This window comes from Crassostrea angulata, chromosome 4, assembly GCF_025612915.1.
Source record: "Crassostrea angulata isolate pt1a10 chromosome 4, ASM2561291v2, whole genome shotgun sequence".
Classification (NCBI taxonomy): Eukaryota; Metazoa; Mollusca; class Bivalvia; order Ostreida; family Ostreidae; genus Magallana; species Magallana angulata.
In genome coordinates, this window is record NC_069114.1 from 31,240,732 (window position 1) to 31,258,053 (window position 17,322).

Below are 17,322 nucleotides of genomic sequence, written 5' to 3' on the forward strand. Positions count from 1 at the left end.
GCGGTTTGACTAAATTACACCATGGCGGTGTAGAGCGAGATACTTTGAAAATGACAACTTTGGTTTTAAAAAAAAAATGCAAATAAATATGCATACTTTATGGTTTTTTAAAAAATTTCATACATTTTAATGCCACAACAGATTGGTAGCAAACTTTATACATTGTGTTATCGAATGGGGAAGTTAAATTTTTTTTTGGGGGGGGGGGGTACCCTCCCCAATATTTTTTTTTAAAACAGTCTTTTATCTGAACTTTAAATTTTGGACAGGGATAACAATATTGGTGAAATTTGACCTAAATAACAAAATTTAGACATATGACGTCCGAAATACCCACTCACTGGTTAAAAAAGATCATTATAATCATTTTCCACTCAGCTGCAGCTGAATTAAGGCCATATTCATGCATATATCATATAATTCAGTTTAAATTTTTCATCCCTTTTCTAAGTATCCAGCTATGCAGTGTGTGTTTTTTATTTCAATTTTACAGAATAGGTTAAGAAAACTATAAGGAAAAACTTCAGACACAATATGTACGGAAAAAATGATTCAACATTATTGCATTATGTCATTCATTTGTTAAGTGTTAACTCCCGCGCTCGCGCGGGCTATCGTCTAGTATGGTATATATTTAAAACAACAACATTGCAATTGGGTCGCCATTGGACGTATTCGATTAACATTTTAGACATGACATGCATTTATTTAGTCATTTAAGATTATATAACCAGAATTTCAAATTGCAGTAGATTAAGACATCATAAAAGTTCCCTCTCTTGTTTCTGAAATGTCTCTGAAATTCTAAAACATGAATTAACAATATGTTTTTGTGTTTCGAGTTCAAAACCATATTACTTAAATGAATAATATCATAATTCATGAGAAAAAAAACCCTCTTTTCTCAGAATGTTAATAATTTGTGGAATTGCATTTTTACTAGAAGTGATAGAGAAACAAATGCTAAATATAACAATGCATACATCGGAGATCAGAGAATTTAGATTTTCTGTTGGACTCCACATTTACAGAAATCATAGTTGTTATTTTCCCAGCTTTTGTTACGTGAAACTGAGAACACGTGTATATTTCAAACGATACATATATTTAAATACTAAATAACATTTTTAATAAAAAAAAAAAAAATAAAATATAAGTAAGCCTATTTGTTTGTGAAATTTAGTGCTTCAGAACTTACAATAAGTATTTCCTAACAGATGGTTTTAAGACACGTTTTTTCTTGAGTAATATGATGACATTATACATGAACCCTTCGGATATAGGTGCTCCAGATCTCTTCTCAGTATCCGTCTAGAATAAAAGTAGCTATCTGTGTTACATAAACATTGTCACTGTTTATCGAGTCGTCTGCTAGTGTATGTGCCGGCAACTTTTAAGTTTAATGAAGCGTGCAGTGGATTTATGAGCCTTCCTACCTGTATTTGAAACAAGTTTCGTCAATTATTGCTGTTGCTTGACCTACTAACGTGAGAAAGGTAACGAGTCAGGTCTACCTACAGAAATGGAGTCGTGGTGGAAATGCGCTTTGGTTGGCCTTGTGTTTCTGATTAGACAAGGTATGAGTTGTATATCTGTATAACTGTAAACGAAGGATAATTATTGCAGTTTTTTGCAAGTTGATACTTTTTCTTTGGATGTGCAAACGATAGAGAACGATTTGCTGTAGAAGGTTTATTAAACTTTTAAAGAGAATTTTTGATAATGTTACTGCGTTGTTGCTGCAAGCTCATGTTCAATCATTCTGTAATTATATATTACACTCCTTATTTCCTATTTGTGTTTAGTTTTTTAAGTTATATTTTGTTATCTATTTTTTAAACTTACAATTATTATTAATTTTAAGTGTTGAAGAGCTGCTATTTATGATAGAATAAGAAATTTTGAGACCCTCTTTACCCGAAGCATGTGCTTTTTTTCTTTTTTACAATAAAGTGATCATTCAAGATGTCCATATCACAGCTTTTGTATCAGATAATGAATAAATAGATAAATGAATTGTTATATTGAAACAATGTTTTTGCCTGTTTAACCTTGTCAAATGCTTAACAAATCTTTTTAGGATCGTTTTGCGTGAACGTGAAGTAAAAATGGTATCGCTCACTACTATATTCAATGAAAAATCGACTGACATTGTTTGACATCAACTATACATGGACTGTTTCTAACTGTGTCTTTCACTGACTTTCATTGTACGCCCCGATACAGGGCACTGATAAGCACAGTATCCCACTGAACGCCAAAGTACGATGAAACAGAACAAACTCTACCCCAGTGTACCATACTGTACCATGAATTTGAAAGATATCTTTCTAAATATTTCCAGTATGATGTTTTCTTTGATATTCAGTTCAATTACATACATAAGCATTCAACAAGTCGTTGAAATTAAAGCAATATGAGCTGCATTTTTCATGTTGAATTTTTTTTTTTTACCAAAATGTTCTTTTCTACTAAAATGACAAAAATATCATGGTTTTTAAATTTCTGTTAGCCATATTTTTGTGGAAAAGGCCATTAAGAAGCCTTATTTGGAGCAAAATTGAATTATTGTCGTCCTGTACAAAAATTGATTTGCTATATATTCCATAGAAGAGAAATATTTCCTTTGACAAAAATTAATGATTTTTTCAAATCTTATTTATCATAAAAGTTTAAGTTATATGCAGACTTATCATACTAGCAGGTTTTTGCAGCAAAATAAAAAAACAAAACAAAACAGCTCATATTGCTTTAAATTATGTTTTTTTTGTCATCGATATTGAATCTTATGATGATGATATATTCTTCTAGAGAAGCCCTGGAAAATAAAAATCCCAAATTCACATTCTGAATCTGATTTTAAAAACTGCATAATTTTAAATATGTATATTTTGTAAAATGTCGGTCATTGCAATATAAACGTAAGGAAATACACCTCCCTAACCAGCCAGGACACAGAACTATTACAGCCAAGTCCTTGGTTAATATAACTGGGCTGTTAATTCCCTCTACCTCGTTAATTGTACTTCAGCTATTAAAAAACACAGCCAATTAACACATAATCAACAATTAAAATATATCCATGCTTTCTCTTTGTGTTAACACACAATATAACAAGGGATGACTGATGACTGCAACGGTACGTTTTGTAGATAGCACGATAGTGCTTGTTCACACGTTGAAATCTTTTGATAATATATTTTAAATGCTGGGTTCGATTTTTACATACCGGTTATAACGCCTAGTGCATTATAATTTTAAATATGAACATTTTTCAGTGACATATAAAATCGGTATAATCAGCGATTATACGTCGGTATAATCAATTTTAGCACGCAAAGAGGTTATGATAGGCTCTCATTGTGCAGACTCATCCCCCCAAACAAAAATTCAATTAAAATAAGGTAATCCACAAACTGTCCGCCAGATATGACTACATGTATATCCTATCATGTGAGAGTTGGGGGTTACGTCGTATACCTAAGAGAGAGAGAGAGAGAGAGAGAGAGAGAGAGAGAGAGAGAGAGAGAGAGAGAGAGAGGAACAACTTTACTATACTGAGTTGGTGTCATTTGTAGTCATAGAAAAGTCTTTTAATACAATTGAATATTTGTTGAAACTGGCTGTTGTGTGATACTATATACAGGGTTAGTTTCCCCCTATGAGATTATCTCCCCTTTTTTACATGCAAACGGTTACCCCGTCTTGAATTTGCCTAGACAGACATGTGACTAAAGAAAGATTGTTTGAGACATAGGAATTCTCCAAATCTAATTCGCCTGCTGACAACAAGACGAAAGGGGCGAAACAATGGGGGCAAATATTTCCCTGTTTACATTACTGCAAGTGAATTTTTATCGTGTTAGCTTTGATAATATATTGATTTCAGTAAATAAAATGACGTCATTTTTTTTAACTTATCGGGCCGTATTTCACTTATTGCGAAGAGAAAACATACATGTTTACCCATATGAAGCGTGTCACAGTAGATATGAATAGTAGATGTACAGTTGATTTGTGGATGCAAAACACTGATATAAGATTGGACTTCACGTGACGTCATTAGCAATCGTATTAGTAACAATTTGACCTATCATTATACGTTCATAGGTTTATGTTCGTCTTCTGCATCTGAACTCGCTGCTCTGCAGAAGGAATACGGGGAATGGAGACTTCAGCGCTCCCCGGAATACGCCACCACTATTGGTATCTACAAGTATAACGACCAAGTGGAGAACTATGCTTATTCTGGATTTGAGGAGGAATATGTACGTTTAAACAAAACAAAAAGAGAAAAGTCCGCTTTTAAGACAAAAAAATAAAATTTGAAATTGTAAAAGTTATATACATGAGCAAAGAAAGATGAACGAATGTTTAAAAGCATCTTTACTGAATGTGTGAAGCAGGCTGCCCTATCCAAAAATTCTTGACAAGCCAAAATAAAAAGGAAAAGTTAGTAAATCATGAAAAACCTAATTTTGGGGGGAAGGAGGGTATATCTAATTTTCACATATTTTCACTTCTATTTCTGCATGCTTCCATAAAAGTTGAAGGGGGTGTTACCCATAATAGTTTTTTTTTTATATCTATGTTAATTTAGGAAAATGTTTGCTGCTAGAAAAAGTGAGGGGACAGTCCCCAACGGGCTCCTCCTGATGCTACAACAATGTATTTGTGGTTAAATTTCCTCGATACTTGCTGATATAAAAGTGTTCTCATCTAAGCATTACATTTGTATCAGTAAAGTTAGTATATATGAATGTATTTTTTGTTTTTAGAACAAATGTTTTAGTTTACTAAGTCGATTGAAACAGAACGTCAATTACAACCAGCTTGATGCAAAAGAGAAGATAGATTATGATGTCTTTAACGATTCACTGTCAACGATTGTTCAAGGCAATGATTGGAAAGAGTAAGTATGATACATTGTTTTACTTTTTTAAAGGATTAAGATATTGATTGCGTGTCTTTGTAAGAATTCTCTGCTATGTCTTTAACATAAAAGAAACGTTAACGTTTATATTTTTTTTCATTTGATTTGGTTTTTGTGGATAAAATAATTTAGTGAACATTTTGTATTGACGTCCAACGAAGTTTACATGGAAAAAGTACATTTGAATATAACTCTCGTTAGTTTTGCGTCCTCGTGTTTATTGCGTGTGTTTAAATTATATGCATAGTGAATATAAAATCCACTAATAAAGTTAAATTGAATTACGTACGCGTAATGTTGAATTCATTTATGGTAAGTAAGAATACATATAAAATCCAAAGAAAAATTTGCTGTATAAAAACTTCAAAATCTCGAAACAAAATTTCCATGCTTATCTTAAACGCTTATTGTTTAATCGATAATACAGTTACAACGCCCTTAACCCCATTCACTTTCTGGAGGGTCCACAAATCGACCCCACGTACCTCCCCAAAACAACGCCTTTTGATACAGTCGGTGACTATGAAAACTACATCAGAAGATTAGAATTACATCCTACTCAGGTAAATGCTAATGAGGGTTTTTTGTTCTGCAGCAGATGGTATATATTTATTGATGAAACAGGGAGTAAATATGCGCATGGATTAGATATTTAGATATTTTCAAAAGTGGGATATACCTTGTATCTGTCGCAGGATACATTAAATATGCCAGTAATAAAAGCCACTATTGAATCTTTTCATTCAATCTTGATTGTTTTGTTTCTTGTTTTTGAGAATTTAGAAGTTGCTGTTCCTCTCTTGTTGTTTTTTTCCTTTCAGATTGATGATATGATAGGGAGATTCAATAAATCTATAGAGAAAGGCCACACTTATCATAGAGTGTCAGTGGTAGGTATAGATAATTGAAATTCGTATTACATTATAATTAGGGACCGGAAAAAAGTAAAACATATTTACGTACGTAGACTTGAAATTCGTATAATGCATTGTGATTGGGGTCTGGAATAACAAGGAAAAAAAATACTTATCAAATGGGCTGATATATTTTTCTTAACTTACCTGAAATCATACTGATTTGGTCACGACAAATTGCACGTTACAGAGCAGAGTTCCTGGACAAATTGAAAAGTTACTAACTAGCTACAATACAACAACCTTTCCATATTACAAGCCATTGCTGGATCAATTGTCGGAATTGCAAACTATTACCGATTCTAAAAAGTAAGACCATAATTACGTTTTTTTTTATCAAACACATAACTCTCTCTCTCTCTCTCTCATTCTCTCTCTCTCATTCTCTCTCTCTCTCTCTCTCTCTCTCTCTCTCTCTCTCTCTCTCTCTCTCTCTCTCTCTCTCTCTCTCTCTCTCTCTCTCTGCACTTTATACCATGCCAACGCAAGTTGCTCTTTTAGAATGAAACATTTTTAGAAGCTCATTTTATTTTTCATTTTTTTTTTCATTTTTGCTTGGTGTTATGAAGCTAGCCATTTGCAATATAAAATAAATCAGAGTACTAGCTAATAATACCCAAATATATAACTCGTAGTGTATCAAAACTAGCAGCTAGTATTGTTGTGTATTATTTTATTGAATATATTTTTTTCTTTAAGCGTTTACATGTTAGCTATTTTTCAATGTATAGTAAATCAAAATACCGAAGACACCAAAATGTATTACAGTGTAAAACAGTGAATAGTGGTTGTTTAAAGCAGTGTAAATATTTCTATATTAGGTTTTCCTTATACTTTATCGTTTTTGAGGTGATTCATCCTCTTACAATGTTAAGGTTCCTTTAGTGAATATTTTTTTTTTACTGTTATCACATAATTCCACCATTGATTTAATGTAGATTAAATCGTAAAATCGTTAGCATAGACATAATTGAGATATGAGCACTTTCACTTTGATATCAATAAATTTTCACTTTCTACTTTTGTTAGTATATAATTAGTAAAAATATATGTCATATCCCTGAAACAACATTAATTTATTACAAAATTATAAGGGTCAATAAAACGGTAAAAGAGGCTAATGTTTATTCTTTATCTGACATAAGTAATTATGAAGCTTAGGGTACATTTAGCTGTGATTGTTATGAAAATTCAACTACGTTAACGGTTGACTACATATTTTGAAACTAATGTAAAAGTAAGGTGGGGGGAATCACGAGGATGAGTAAGGTTTTAAATTTTGTATTTTCCCCATGTTTACTCTTGTATCAATGTCAAACGTCTACATGTGATATCTGATGCAATAAAATCAATCATAGTTTAATATTACGAAATTTGATTTTAGAACAGACCTTCGAGAAAGGGCAAAATCAGCTGTTGAGAAAATCATCCAGAAACTATCAGAATTAAAGCAGTATCTTGAAAATGTATGACATTTTTTCATAATTTTCATTCCTGTTTGATGTCATAATATTTTTTTTCTCGGATTTAGTCAAAATAAGAAGGATTAACTGTTAAAGAAAATAACATTTCACTTCTAAGGTTTACTTCAATCATCTAAGAGCCGGTTTAGGAGTAAATAGCTGGGATAATGGAGCAGCATTTTACAGAGCATGTCTGCGATGGCATCTTTCTTTGGATATGACACCTGAAGAAGTCCACAACAAAGGTCTTCAAGAAGTAGAAAGAATATCATCGGAAATGAAAAAAGTAAGTTTTCTGAATGGTTGAAATAAGCCAAATTTAAATGATTTTAATAGCTTTCTAAATAACAAATTTGCTTAAAGACGTGGTGGAAAAATTTAATTCCAGTATAACAGTATCAACTGAGTATCGTTATAAAAGCAACAATGTAATGAGACATCTATTACTTTAGTCGAAAAATTAAATTTCTTTTATTATCATCAGGTACATGTTTACTTTTAATGTTGTAGGACAACAATAATTGTTATCATAACGTATTCTAGATTCTGGAACACCATATATATATATATATATATATATATATATATATATATATATATATATATATATATATATATATATATATATATATATATATATAAAGCACTGAATAGAATCAACAACACTAGGCATCTTTAAGGTGTCGGATCTAATATATAGATACTAAGCCAGTAAACTGAATATATAAAGCACTAAAAATGGCTAACGACACGAACAATAGAAATTGTCAAATTTTCGGGACAACCCGTCCCTTCTTCAGGACCAAGAAATAAATTACATGAGAAAAAAAACAAAGAAAACAAAATCTAAAGCTACTACTAAACTACTTAAGAAACTATGAAAAAGAACAGCTACATTATACACATCATTTGATCACATTCTTAAAGGTGTTGATACTGTCGCCGATCGCTATAAAGTAATCAATCGACTGTCAACTTCACGCCTGATTAAGTTAATTAGCTAATTAAAATTGACGTCCGAGTTAATAAATGAAAATTTGAACCCCCGTTGTTAACTCGTACGGCACTTATGACATAGACTCGAATTTTTGATTAAAAAGAGATAAAATTGAATGAAAATAAATAAATAAATAAATGATTTACAAATAAAAGGTAGTGAAGAAACTAATAAATGAAAGAGGCGCAGTTGACAGATTAGATAGAATTACTATGTGGGTTTCAGGTGATATATGGCTATGAGACGTTCATTTTAGTGAAGTCCATTTGTTTGTTCATGCCATCAGGTCTGAATGATTTGAGTCTGTGCATCCAGAACTTTTCCTTGCTTTTCCTCTCCGCGTCTGTCCAATTAAGATTATGGTCAATAACCAATACTGTCATGTCTTCCCATTTGTGGCCACTTATATTAAAATGTTCTCCGACGGGCTCCTTGACTTTTTTGGTCTTTATGGTAGAGCAGTGGTTGTTGATCCTTCTGCGGAGGTCACCTGTTTCACCAACGTATTGTTTAGAGCAGACTTTACAACTAATGAGATAGATGCAGTTGTCTGTGCGGCAAGAAGTGTTGCCAAATATCTTGTACGTGCGACCCGTGGTGGGGCTTTTAAAACTGTCCGCGTTGGTGCTGTGTTTGCACAAAAGGCACCTGGCATCGGAACATGTTTTAAAACCACCATTTGGCAACGGGTTGTCTAATCTTGCCCTCACTACCATATCCTTTAAGTTCCTCGGGCGTTTAAACGCAGCCATTGGTGGATCCTTGAAAACATCAGCCATTCTTTCGTTAGTGTAAAGAATGGGCAGATTATTTCTAAGGATGCTGTTGAGGTTCTTAAGGGCGGGGTGATATGTAGTGACAAGTGGAACCCTGCTTTTGTCTGTTTTCTCTTTGTATTGTAAAAGGGTTTTCCTGTCTTTTGTAACCATCTCATCAATTGCAGATTGAACTGTGTGGGCTTTATAGCCTCGATTACACAGATGGGATTTCAATATTCTGCTCTGTTCTTCAAAGATTTCATTAGAAGAACAGATTCGTCTGATTCGGGTCGTTAATCCTTTAGGAATTCCTCTAAAAGTATGGGGAGGATGGCAACTCGAAGGCTTGAGGTAGAGGTGAGAATCAGTGGGTTTGGTATGGAGACTGAATTTTATTTCACCATCTTCCAAGGTGGATGTAGTATCCAAAAATACATTTTTGGAACTAGATATGTCCACTGTGAATTTAATCGAATTGTGGAAGGAGTTGGCAAAGGTGATGAAGTCATTTAGGCAGTCTCGGTTTTCGACCCATTTCATCTCAATATCATCAATGAACCGCAACCAGCTCAAAGGTTTGAAAGGAGCTCTGAGAAGCAGGCTGCGTTCCATTCTTCCCATAAATATATTGGCGTAAGAGGGAGCCATTTTGGTGCCCATAGCTGTACCACTTATTTGTATGTAATGTTCGCCATTGAACATGAAATTGTTCAGCTTGAGAACATGTTCAAGCTTTTCATATATTTTTGATTTAACAGATGACCAAAATATTATGATTAAGATTACTAAAGTATTTTGGTCTCAATTTCATTTTGAAAACATTTTATTTATTTCTAAGGTTATGGCAAAACTCAACCATCAGGGATCCGTGAAAGAGTTTTTTGATAACATCAGAAGTGACCCTTCTTTTTATTTGCAGACTGGTGTAAGATATATCTGTTTGATACATTAACTTAAATACACATAAATACAGATATTTATAGACTTAATTATTTCTGACTAATTTATGTTAATATGCTTCGTATATCAGGATGAAATTGTGCAGTGGTACAGTGACGCTATTAAAAATGATATTGAACCAAAATTATCAGCATATTTTAAAGATCTACCAAATTTGCCTGTTAAGTGAGTATTTGCACATTTCATACATTTACTATAACTAATTAAATTCTCTAAATAAACGCTTTGTTGGTTTGGAAATATCAAATCGCTACCTTTGTCATTTTGTGATTTTGTATTAAAAGTGTGGAACCAAATCCTAATGATGGCGTTTCCGGTCAGTACATACCAGGTCCGCCAGATGGCTCTCGACCGGGAGTTTTTCAAGTGAACGTCCATCGTCCAAACCAATCGTGAGTGCGCAAAATACAAAATGATGTCTTATTTGAAGTCACAAAGTAAACATGTGTTTCTTACCTTCAATCAAAATAAGGACAAGTGTCCTAAAATCAAAATCAAATTTTACTTCATTGCATAAAAGTTGCAAATTAGAATAATTCTATTATTTATTTATTTATTTATTTATCTATTTATTTATTTATTTATTTATTTATTTATTTATTTATTTTATAATTTATTCTATAATTCTATTATTTTGATTCTAATTGTGTTAGTTTTGTTTGGAGAGAAAAATGCACTGATGAACATGCATGGAAAAACACAGACAGAGCAGCAGTAGCCGGTTAACTATTTGTGATAATGATTTGTCTTATTTCCTTCCATTTTTTACAGCGTAAAAATTGACTTCATGGCTTTACTTATTCATGAAACACTTCCTGGTCATCATTTGCAGGTGAATCTTTTTCTTGACATAAAATCATACCTTCGTTGAATTCACGTTTGGAAAAGTTGTTTACTTTTTTGTAAACATACTTGTTCAGATTAAGTATATTTGTTTTGAAAATGTTTTTTAAAAATGCGTTTATTTTGAATAGTAGGACAATTTACGAGGGCTGTTTAATATGCAATGTGAACTGAACCACAGTGCAATATTATAACATTTTGAACTATTTGGTGGATGATTTAACTCTTGAATAGCTATATTCAATATCTCTCAAACGGTATAAACACAATTATTCAGTTTCGGAAAGGTTTTAAACCATAGAAATTTCAATAGAGCTAGTTGTAGGCCGCTGTTGAAAAAATGGTTAAGAAATAAGTTGAGAATAATGCAAGTAATAGAGCTTATGTAAAAGTCCGCAAAAACTCGGCCATTTGGTAATGCAGACTATCACTGAAATTTATTGGTCTGATTAGATGGGGTCTGCCCAGTAGCCAGTCTAGTAGTTCAAAGGTTCATTGGTCCGAAGGCCCACTAGTCCGAAGTTCAATAGTGACTGTCCCAAACTCGATGTAGAAAAAGCTGTGAAGGTTGAAATAGCTAAAAGGGTCCGGTTTGATTAATCATTTTCATCTGAACAAATTCTTGGAGGTTTAAAAACAGAATACTAAGAAAAAAGAGTACTTTAATATGATTTGTTATCGCTATATAGATCTGTAATATTATTTTTTGTATGTACTTGTATGTATTATAACTTTTTTTGTATTCAGATTTCTGCCTCCTTAATTTCATTTTTGTTGCCCATTGACGTTATTTCTACATGGGAATAATATATTTTCGAACTACAGTTTTTCGAATGGGAATAATAAGTTGATTGCTTAGAACTCAATTCATTTAAGAATGAGAGTGGTGTAATTCTCAGATAACAACGATAATGTCATCGATAAAAACATCTCCTGTTTTAAACAGGATTTTAAAAGTTCTCTCTCTCTCTCTCTCTCTCTCTCTCTCTCTCTCTCTCATCAGAAAATTGGAAACTCTTACAAGTACGTTTACTTTATGATCTGTTTTTAAGCATTACATTTTTAATGATACATGTTTTACAGATGCGTTGGAAAGTTACAATAAAAATGTTTAAAAATAAAATCTTTCGAAATTAGAATGATATTTTATCGAGTATGATCTATTAGTAAGCATACATGAACTCAAGTCATAAAAATAAATGAAAGTTAAAAAAAGAAAAATAAATGAATTAAAACGTACAAATATTTTGAAGGGGAAAATATACATCGTATTCTAGAAAAAAAAACAGATTGTAAAGAGTGTTTAAAACGTAGTACTTCATGTACTTTGAGACTCTTGAAGGAATATTATTAAATATGATGCTTGTATACACGTACCTAATTTCCAGCAAATAAAATCTAAATCAGACACTTACATTTTTGAAAACAAATTAATTCAATATTAACTGGTCAAATTCGAATCATTTAAGCTACTTTTTTGTATTTTAAAATTTGCATATGACGAATGAATTTTTCCGTGAAAAATTACTGTATGAAATTACAACCATGTGATGCATTCGAACTAATGAACCTTCGGACTAGTGAGCCTTTGGAAGTATAAACCTTCGGACTACTTGACCGATAAGGTATATCATGAAAAAGTTCGTAGGTGGATAAAGAAATTCCTCACTGGCACACAGTCCGTCAAAGATTAAATAAAATCTGGCCGATTCGCAAAAGTCAAAGAATTATTTGAAAGTGATGACAGATACACAATTTTTTTATATTGCCAAAGCTGTTTGCATGTTGTTATCGCGGGAGCATTTTATTTTGAAGCGTTTTCTGAAAATTCGGAAGATTTCTGCCAGATTGATACAATACAAATAACGGGCACGAGTACAAACCGCTAAGCAAATGCTAAAACTGTTTCCCAAATTCTATCAAAAACTATTTCCAAATAATGTTACTGTTGGTTAAACATGGGTACACTATTTTGAACCAGTTAGAAATATTTGAAGCAAAATTTGGCTACCTAAACGCAATAGAAGCACGAAGAAGATTCCTTATTGTATATTCTTCTCATGTATTGGTATAGCCGTACAAATTCCAGTGCCAAAAGGGAAATGTGTTACCGGTCAATATTGCCGAGATATAATGATAAAAAAAAACCATCAAGAAATATTGTCATATGTCAGTATATCGGCATGTCCGTTTACTAAATGATAATGCTCAATCACATCCGAGTATGTGATGCAATTTTTGAAGTCGTAGAAGGTCACCGCCTTACCACACTGTCCAGACCTGGCCCCATGCAACTTTACTCTTTCTTTTTTTCAAAACTTCGATAGTTCTTATATGCTCGTCGTTACAAATCCCAACAGTTCCTAACCTACCGTGACGCACTTTAAAGATAGATTCAGAGGTTGAAATTCGATATTTCAAACCTCGAAGAGTACCTTAAAAGGATGAAATGTTCATTTTACTACAGTATTTTAGTGGAATTCTTTTGAGATATTGGACAATACATATATTAAATATTAAACAACCCTCATATACATTTGTATAGAAGAGGAAAGAATACAACGGAATAACATGAGAACAAGAGTTTGGAAACACTGAATTATGATTTGTTTTATCCAAATATAAAAATATCAAATTTGCACATTTTTTGTTAGGCAGGTATACAGCTAACTGCAGAGATTCCGGGCTATCGTAGATATGTCCTCGATGATAAATATTTTCAGCCATCATTTCTTCCTCCATTTTATACTGCTTATATTGAGGTAAGGCTGACTTGATTTGTTTGAATTTTCAGATAAGTGTCGCGTCGACTGTCAAAAATCCCGATTTTAGAAAATATATGACTGGACATTTCTTCAATATTCCTATGGAAGCCGCGTTTTATACGTCGTATGTGGAGGTAATTAGCATATTGCAATAACATAAACTGTATATGGTATTTCTTTAACACAACATTCTTTCTAAAAAAAAATCAACTTTCAATTATACCCATTAGCTTATAACAAATAACCTTACAGATACATTGAAAGCCTTTAGATCGCTTTGATTATTTACAAAATAACTCTCTATGGCAATGCACCGCACTTGGTATAGAAAATGTATATAGTTTATTTCCTTTCTTATCCAGTCTCTTTATATTCATTGATTTCCTCGTTGTAATAAATCGTCTCTTATCATTATTCCATAAAATTGCATCTTTGCAAATTAGTATGTATGCTTTGTAAATAACCACTCGCTTTAACACTATTGAGTAATCATTCTATTTTCTCGAAATAAATAAAAACATATTAGGTAAATGTGTTTTGTAACCACTCGCTTGAACACTATCAGTTCTTCAATTTGTACTTTTGACATTTTAAAATGTGTTAAATGTACACATAATTCTGTAAATTTTTATACATTAATCTGTAAAATTTACTCTGAAATGCTCTTAAATGTTAACAATTACTTTTAAATGTTAATAGTTTTCACGTTTACACTTTAATCTCTAAATTTTACACTTTAATCTCTAATATTTACACATTCAAGGGTGAAAAAAAAATAAATATAGTGTCAATGTGGCACTGATTTGCTGCTATATTATGGTCAGCATATAGAAAGATGCGTTCATTTCATTTCTCTTTATATCTTTCAGGGTTGGGCATTATATGCAGAGTATTTAGGAGAAGAGATGAAACTGTACAAGACAGATTATGATTTGTAAGAAAAATGAACGTTTCATGAATATTCTTAATTACAACGTTAATTTCTACATCTGCTAATAAATCAATAATGAGTTTTTGAGAACAATTATTTCTTCTCCAGAATGGGAAGATATGGATCTGAAATATTCCGAGCCTGTCGTTTAGTGGTTGATACTGGCTTGCATCACTATAAGTATGATGTGTATAAAGCTTAATTAAATTAATCTATTGTGAAGTTTTAAAATCAGATATTTGTACAATCATAGTATTTTGTTATTATTCATAATTAAACATGGCGGATATTTTTTTTTAATTTAGCTGGACAAGAGAAAAAGCTATAGAATATATGCTGAACTATACTGCATTTAGTGAGGAAATGATTGCCATCGAAATTGACCGTTATATAACATGGCCGGGTCAAGCGTGTGCATACAAGATCGGTGAACTAAAAATTAAAGAACTGCGTAAAAAGGCTGAGGATGAATTGGGTAATTTTTTATACCACTAGAGTGTCAGGAAAATTTTCAGTTTTGTTGAAACTCGATGTTATTTTCATATTATTATTTCGGCAAAAAAAATTCCATGTGTCTGTATTTTAATTTTTAACAAAATTGAATTGCATTTAACTCAACATAAACATTGATGGTGAAAATAATGCACAGAAATGATAGTACTTAATTTTATTTTTTTTTTCTTTAAGGTTCAAAATTTGATATCAGAGAATTCCATGCTTCTGTTCTTAAAGTCGGATCTCTTCCGCTACACGTCCTTGAAAAGATTGTGAACCAATGGATTGTAGAAACAAAGAATAAGGCAGCAGAATCGTCTCAAACATGCACTTCTAATGGTGCAAATACAAATACATATACCAGCTGGATAAGTCTTGCCGTCATCGGGTTGACTTTCATTTTGCAACTAACCTAATAATTGACCATTTCAAGGAGAGAAAAAAATGTAATTTTACCCCTAATTCATGCGTTTAGTCGTTTCTTTTAACATTTTTTAGACTGTTTCTTTTTGTATTGGTCCATTATCAAAATAATTTTTTTAACTACTTATCAGACCTATCAATCAATCCTCTTGTGTTATGTTATTTAGTATACTATAGAAATCCTTCATTTTATCATATAATAATATTTCGCATTTGTCTTAATAATCTTACCTTATTTACGCTTTTTGTATGATTCCAAACATAAGTACCTAGCTACATTATTCTGTTATCATGTGATTAATCAAAATGACGCTTAAAATTCTGATATCTCCAATGACCAACTGAATGCTTCGTTCTTAAACTGGATATCTTTCATGCTACAATTTTTTGATACTTTTTAAATATTTTTAAATATTGTTTGTATTTTAACGATATAAACATTTCATGTTTGTTCAACATTTATATTAGTGTAAGTATGTATTCGTTTCGTATAGATGATGTTTGTTTATCTTAAAAATCAACTTATTTAACCGAATGCCTTTATTATCAGACTGTATAACCGTAATAAAAATAGTTAAACTGCAGCATCTTTATGTGTTTATCACATCATAAACATCATGTTTTTTTCTAATCTTGCATGCTATTTTTTACTTTTTTAAGCATTAAAATCTTTAAAATAAATAAAAAAACTTTGATGCTACATTAATGTTTGGCTACAAAAGATTTGAACGATATGGTTCAAGATATGTATCAGCTTTCATTAAAGAAAATGCGCCATTTTTCTATCAGAAAATAACTGACGCCTATAATAAGAGGTGCCTAAAATGATTGGTTGATAATTTCCCAGTTTGAAAATTATTTGCTAGATATTATATCAAAATTGATATTGAAAACTCAGAACTTGAGAAAAACGATTACAACAGAAATTGTAATGTGTAAAAGTCAAAAACCGTCACTTAACCTGAAGGCTTATTTAAAAACATTTTGCGTACTTCAACTTCAAATAAATCTATGTTACGGCTGTGTTTGCAGCTAGTTGACTGATGTGTATGGTGCTCGAACAAATTCATCGTTATTGACATCAACCTTCGTGAATGAATGCCAACTGTTATATGTAATGTGGTATTTGTTTTGTCATTTATAAACAAATGAAAATACTTTTACAAATTACTAATGTAATTTTTATCTCCCTAAGAGCTCGCAAGGTAAAGAAAACATTTTTCAATGTACATTGAGACTGTCTCTGACTGAAAAATCGATGATGTTATCAAGCAATACATGAACTTTTTGATTTGGCATTGGCATAATGTTCTTTGACAGAAAAAAAGGAATTTGTGTTTAATATTCACTGATGTTTATCTATTTTATTAGTGGATCATTAAAATATGTTTCAGAAAGAGTCACTTAAGTATGCTATAATCGATGTTGTCATCTTGGTTTGTCTAAGACATGTATGAAACGCAAATCTAATTGAACTGTACAAAACTCTTAATCTATTGATAAGACTATTTGATAATATTTTACAATGTAAACGCTACGCATATTATTCTATGCAAGCTTCAAATGAACCTTCCTCATTACTTTATATACAGCTGGTAGACAGCATGTGGTGCAAGATCAAGTTAATCATTCTTGACATCAGTGATCATGATTGCTTTATGTTCGCATTCCCTTTCTCATGGGTTGTGTTTTGTATTTTGTTATTTATAAGCGAAGGCAAAATTGTTAGAAAATTTGCCATTGTGATGAAAATATCAAGAAGGTACAGGTACCCTAAGATATAAAAATCTCAATATTATATGTAATGCCTCTTACGCCCCACGTTCGCACTATTAACAGC

At 31.8% G+C, this 17,322-nt stretch overlaps 1 protein-coding gene across 2 annotated transcripts; it reads left to right on the forward strand.

Annotated features, from left to right (window-relative positions):
• Nucleotides 1–1,343: 1,343 nt before the first annotated feature.
• On the forward strand, nucleotides 1,344–15,648 carry LOC128181179 (uncharacterized). 2 transcript variants are annotated; one of them, XM_052849480.1, is made up of 17 exons: nucleotides 1,344–1,577; nucleotides 4,111–4,268; nucleotides 4,779–4,912; nucleotides 5,361–5,496; nucleotides 5,755–5,823; nucleotides 6,038–6,156; nucleotides 7,232–7,313; nucleotides 7,429–7,596; nucleotides 9,904–9,990; nucleotides 10,096–10,190; nucleotides 10,310–10,417; nucleotides 10,797–10,857; nucleotides 13,523–13,630; nucleotides 14,503–14,567; nucleotides 14,673–14,744; nucleotides 14,870–15,039; nucleotides 15,252–15,648. In XM_052849480.1, the coding sequence occupies exons 1-17, from the start codon at nucleotides 1,523–1,525 to the stop codon at nucleotides 15,473–15,475; spliced, it is 1,911 nt and encodes a 636-aa protein (XP_052705440.1). In that variant the 5' UTR covers nucleotides 1,344–1,522; the 3' UTR covers nucleotides 15,476–15,648. The 2 variants fall into 2 exon arrangements, with proteins under 2 accessions (XP_052705440.1, XP_052705441.1); XM_052849481.1 differs by lacking the exon at nucleotides 13,523–13,630 and adding an exon at nucleotides 13,663–13,767 and having other exon boundaries at nucleotides 1,347–1,577.
• The last annotated feature ends 1,674 nt before the right edge of the window (nucleotides 15,649–17,322 follow it).

Bases quoted from the DNA above. Each gene is read 5' to 3' on its own strand.
- LOC128181179 (XM_052849480.1), top strand. From the start codon at position 1,523: ATGGAGTCGTGGTGGAAATGCGCTTTGGTTGGCCTTGTGTTTCTGATT. The intron at 1,578-4,110 runs GTATGAGTTGTA...ATACGTTCATAG, and splicing joins TGTGTTTCTGATTAGACAAG to GTTTATGTTCGTCTTCTGCA. The intron at 10,858-13,522 runs GTGAATCTTTTT...ATTTTTTGTTAG, and splicing joins TTCCTGGTCATCATTTGCAG to GCAGGTATACAGCTAACTGC.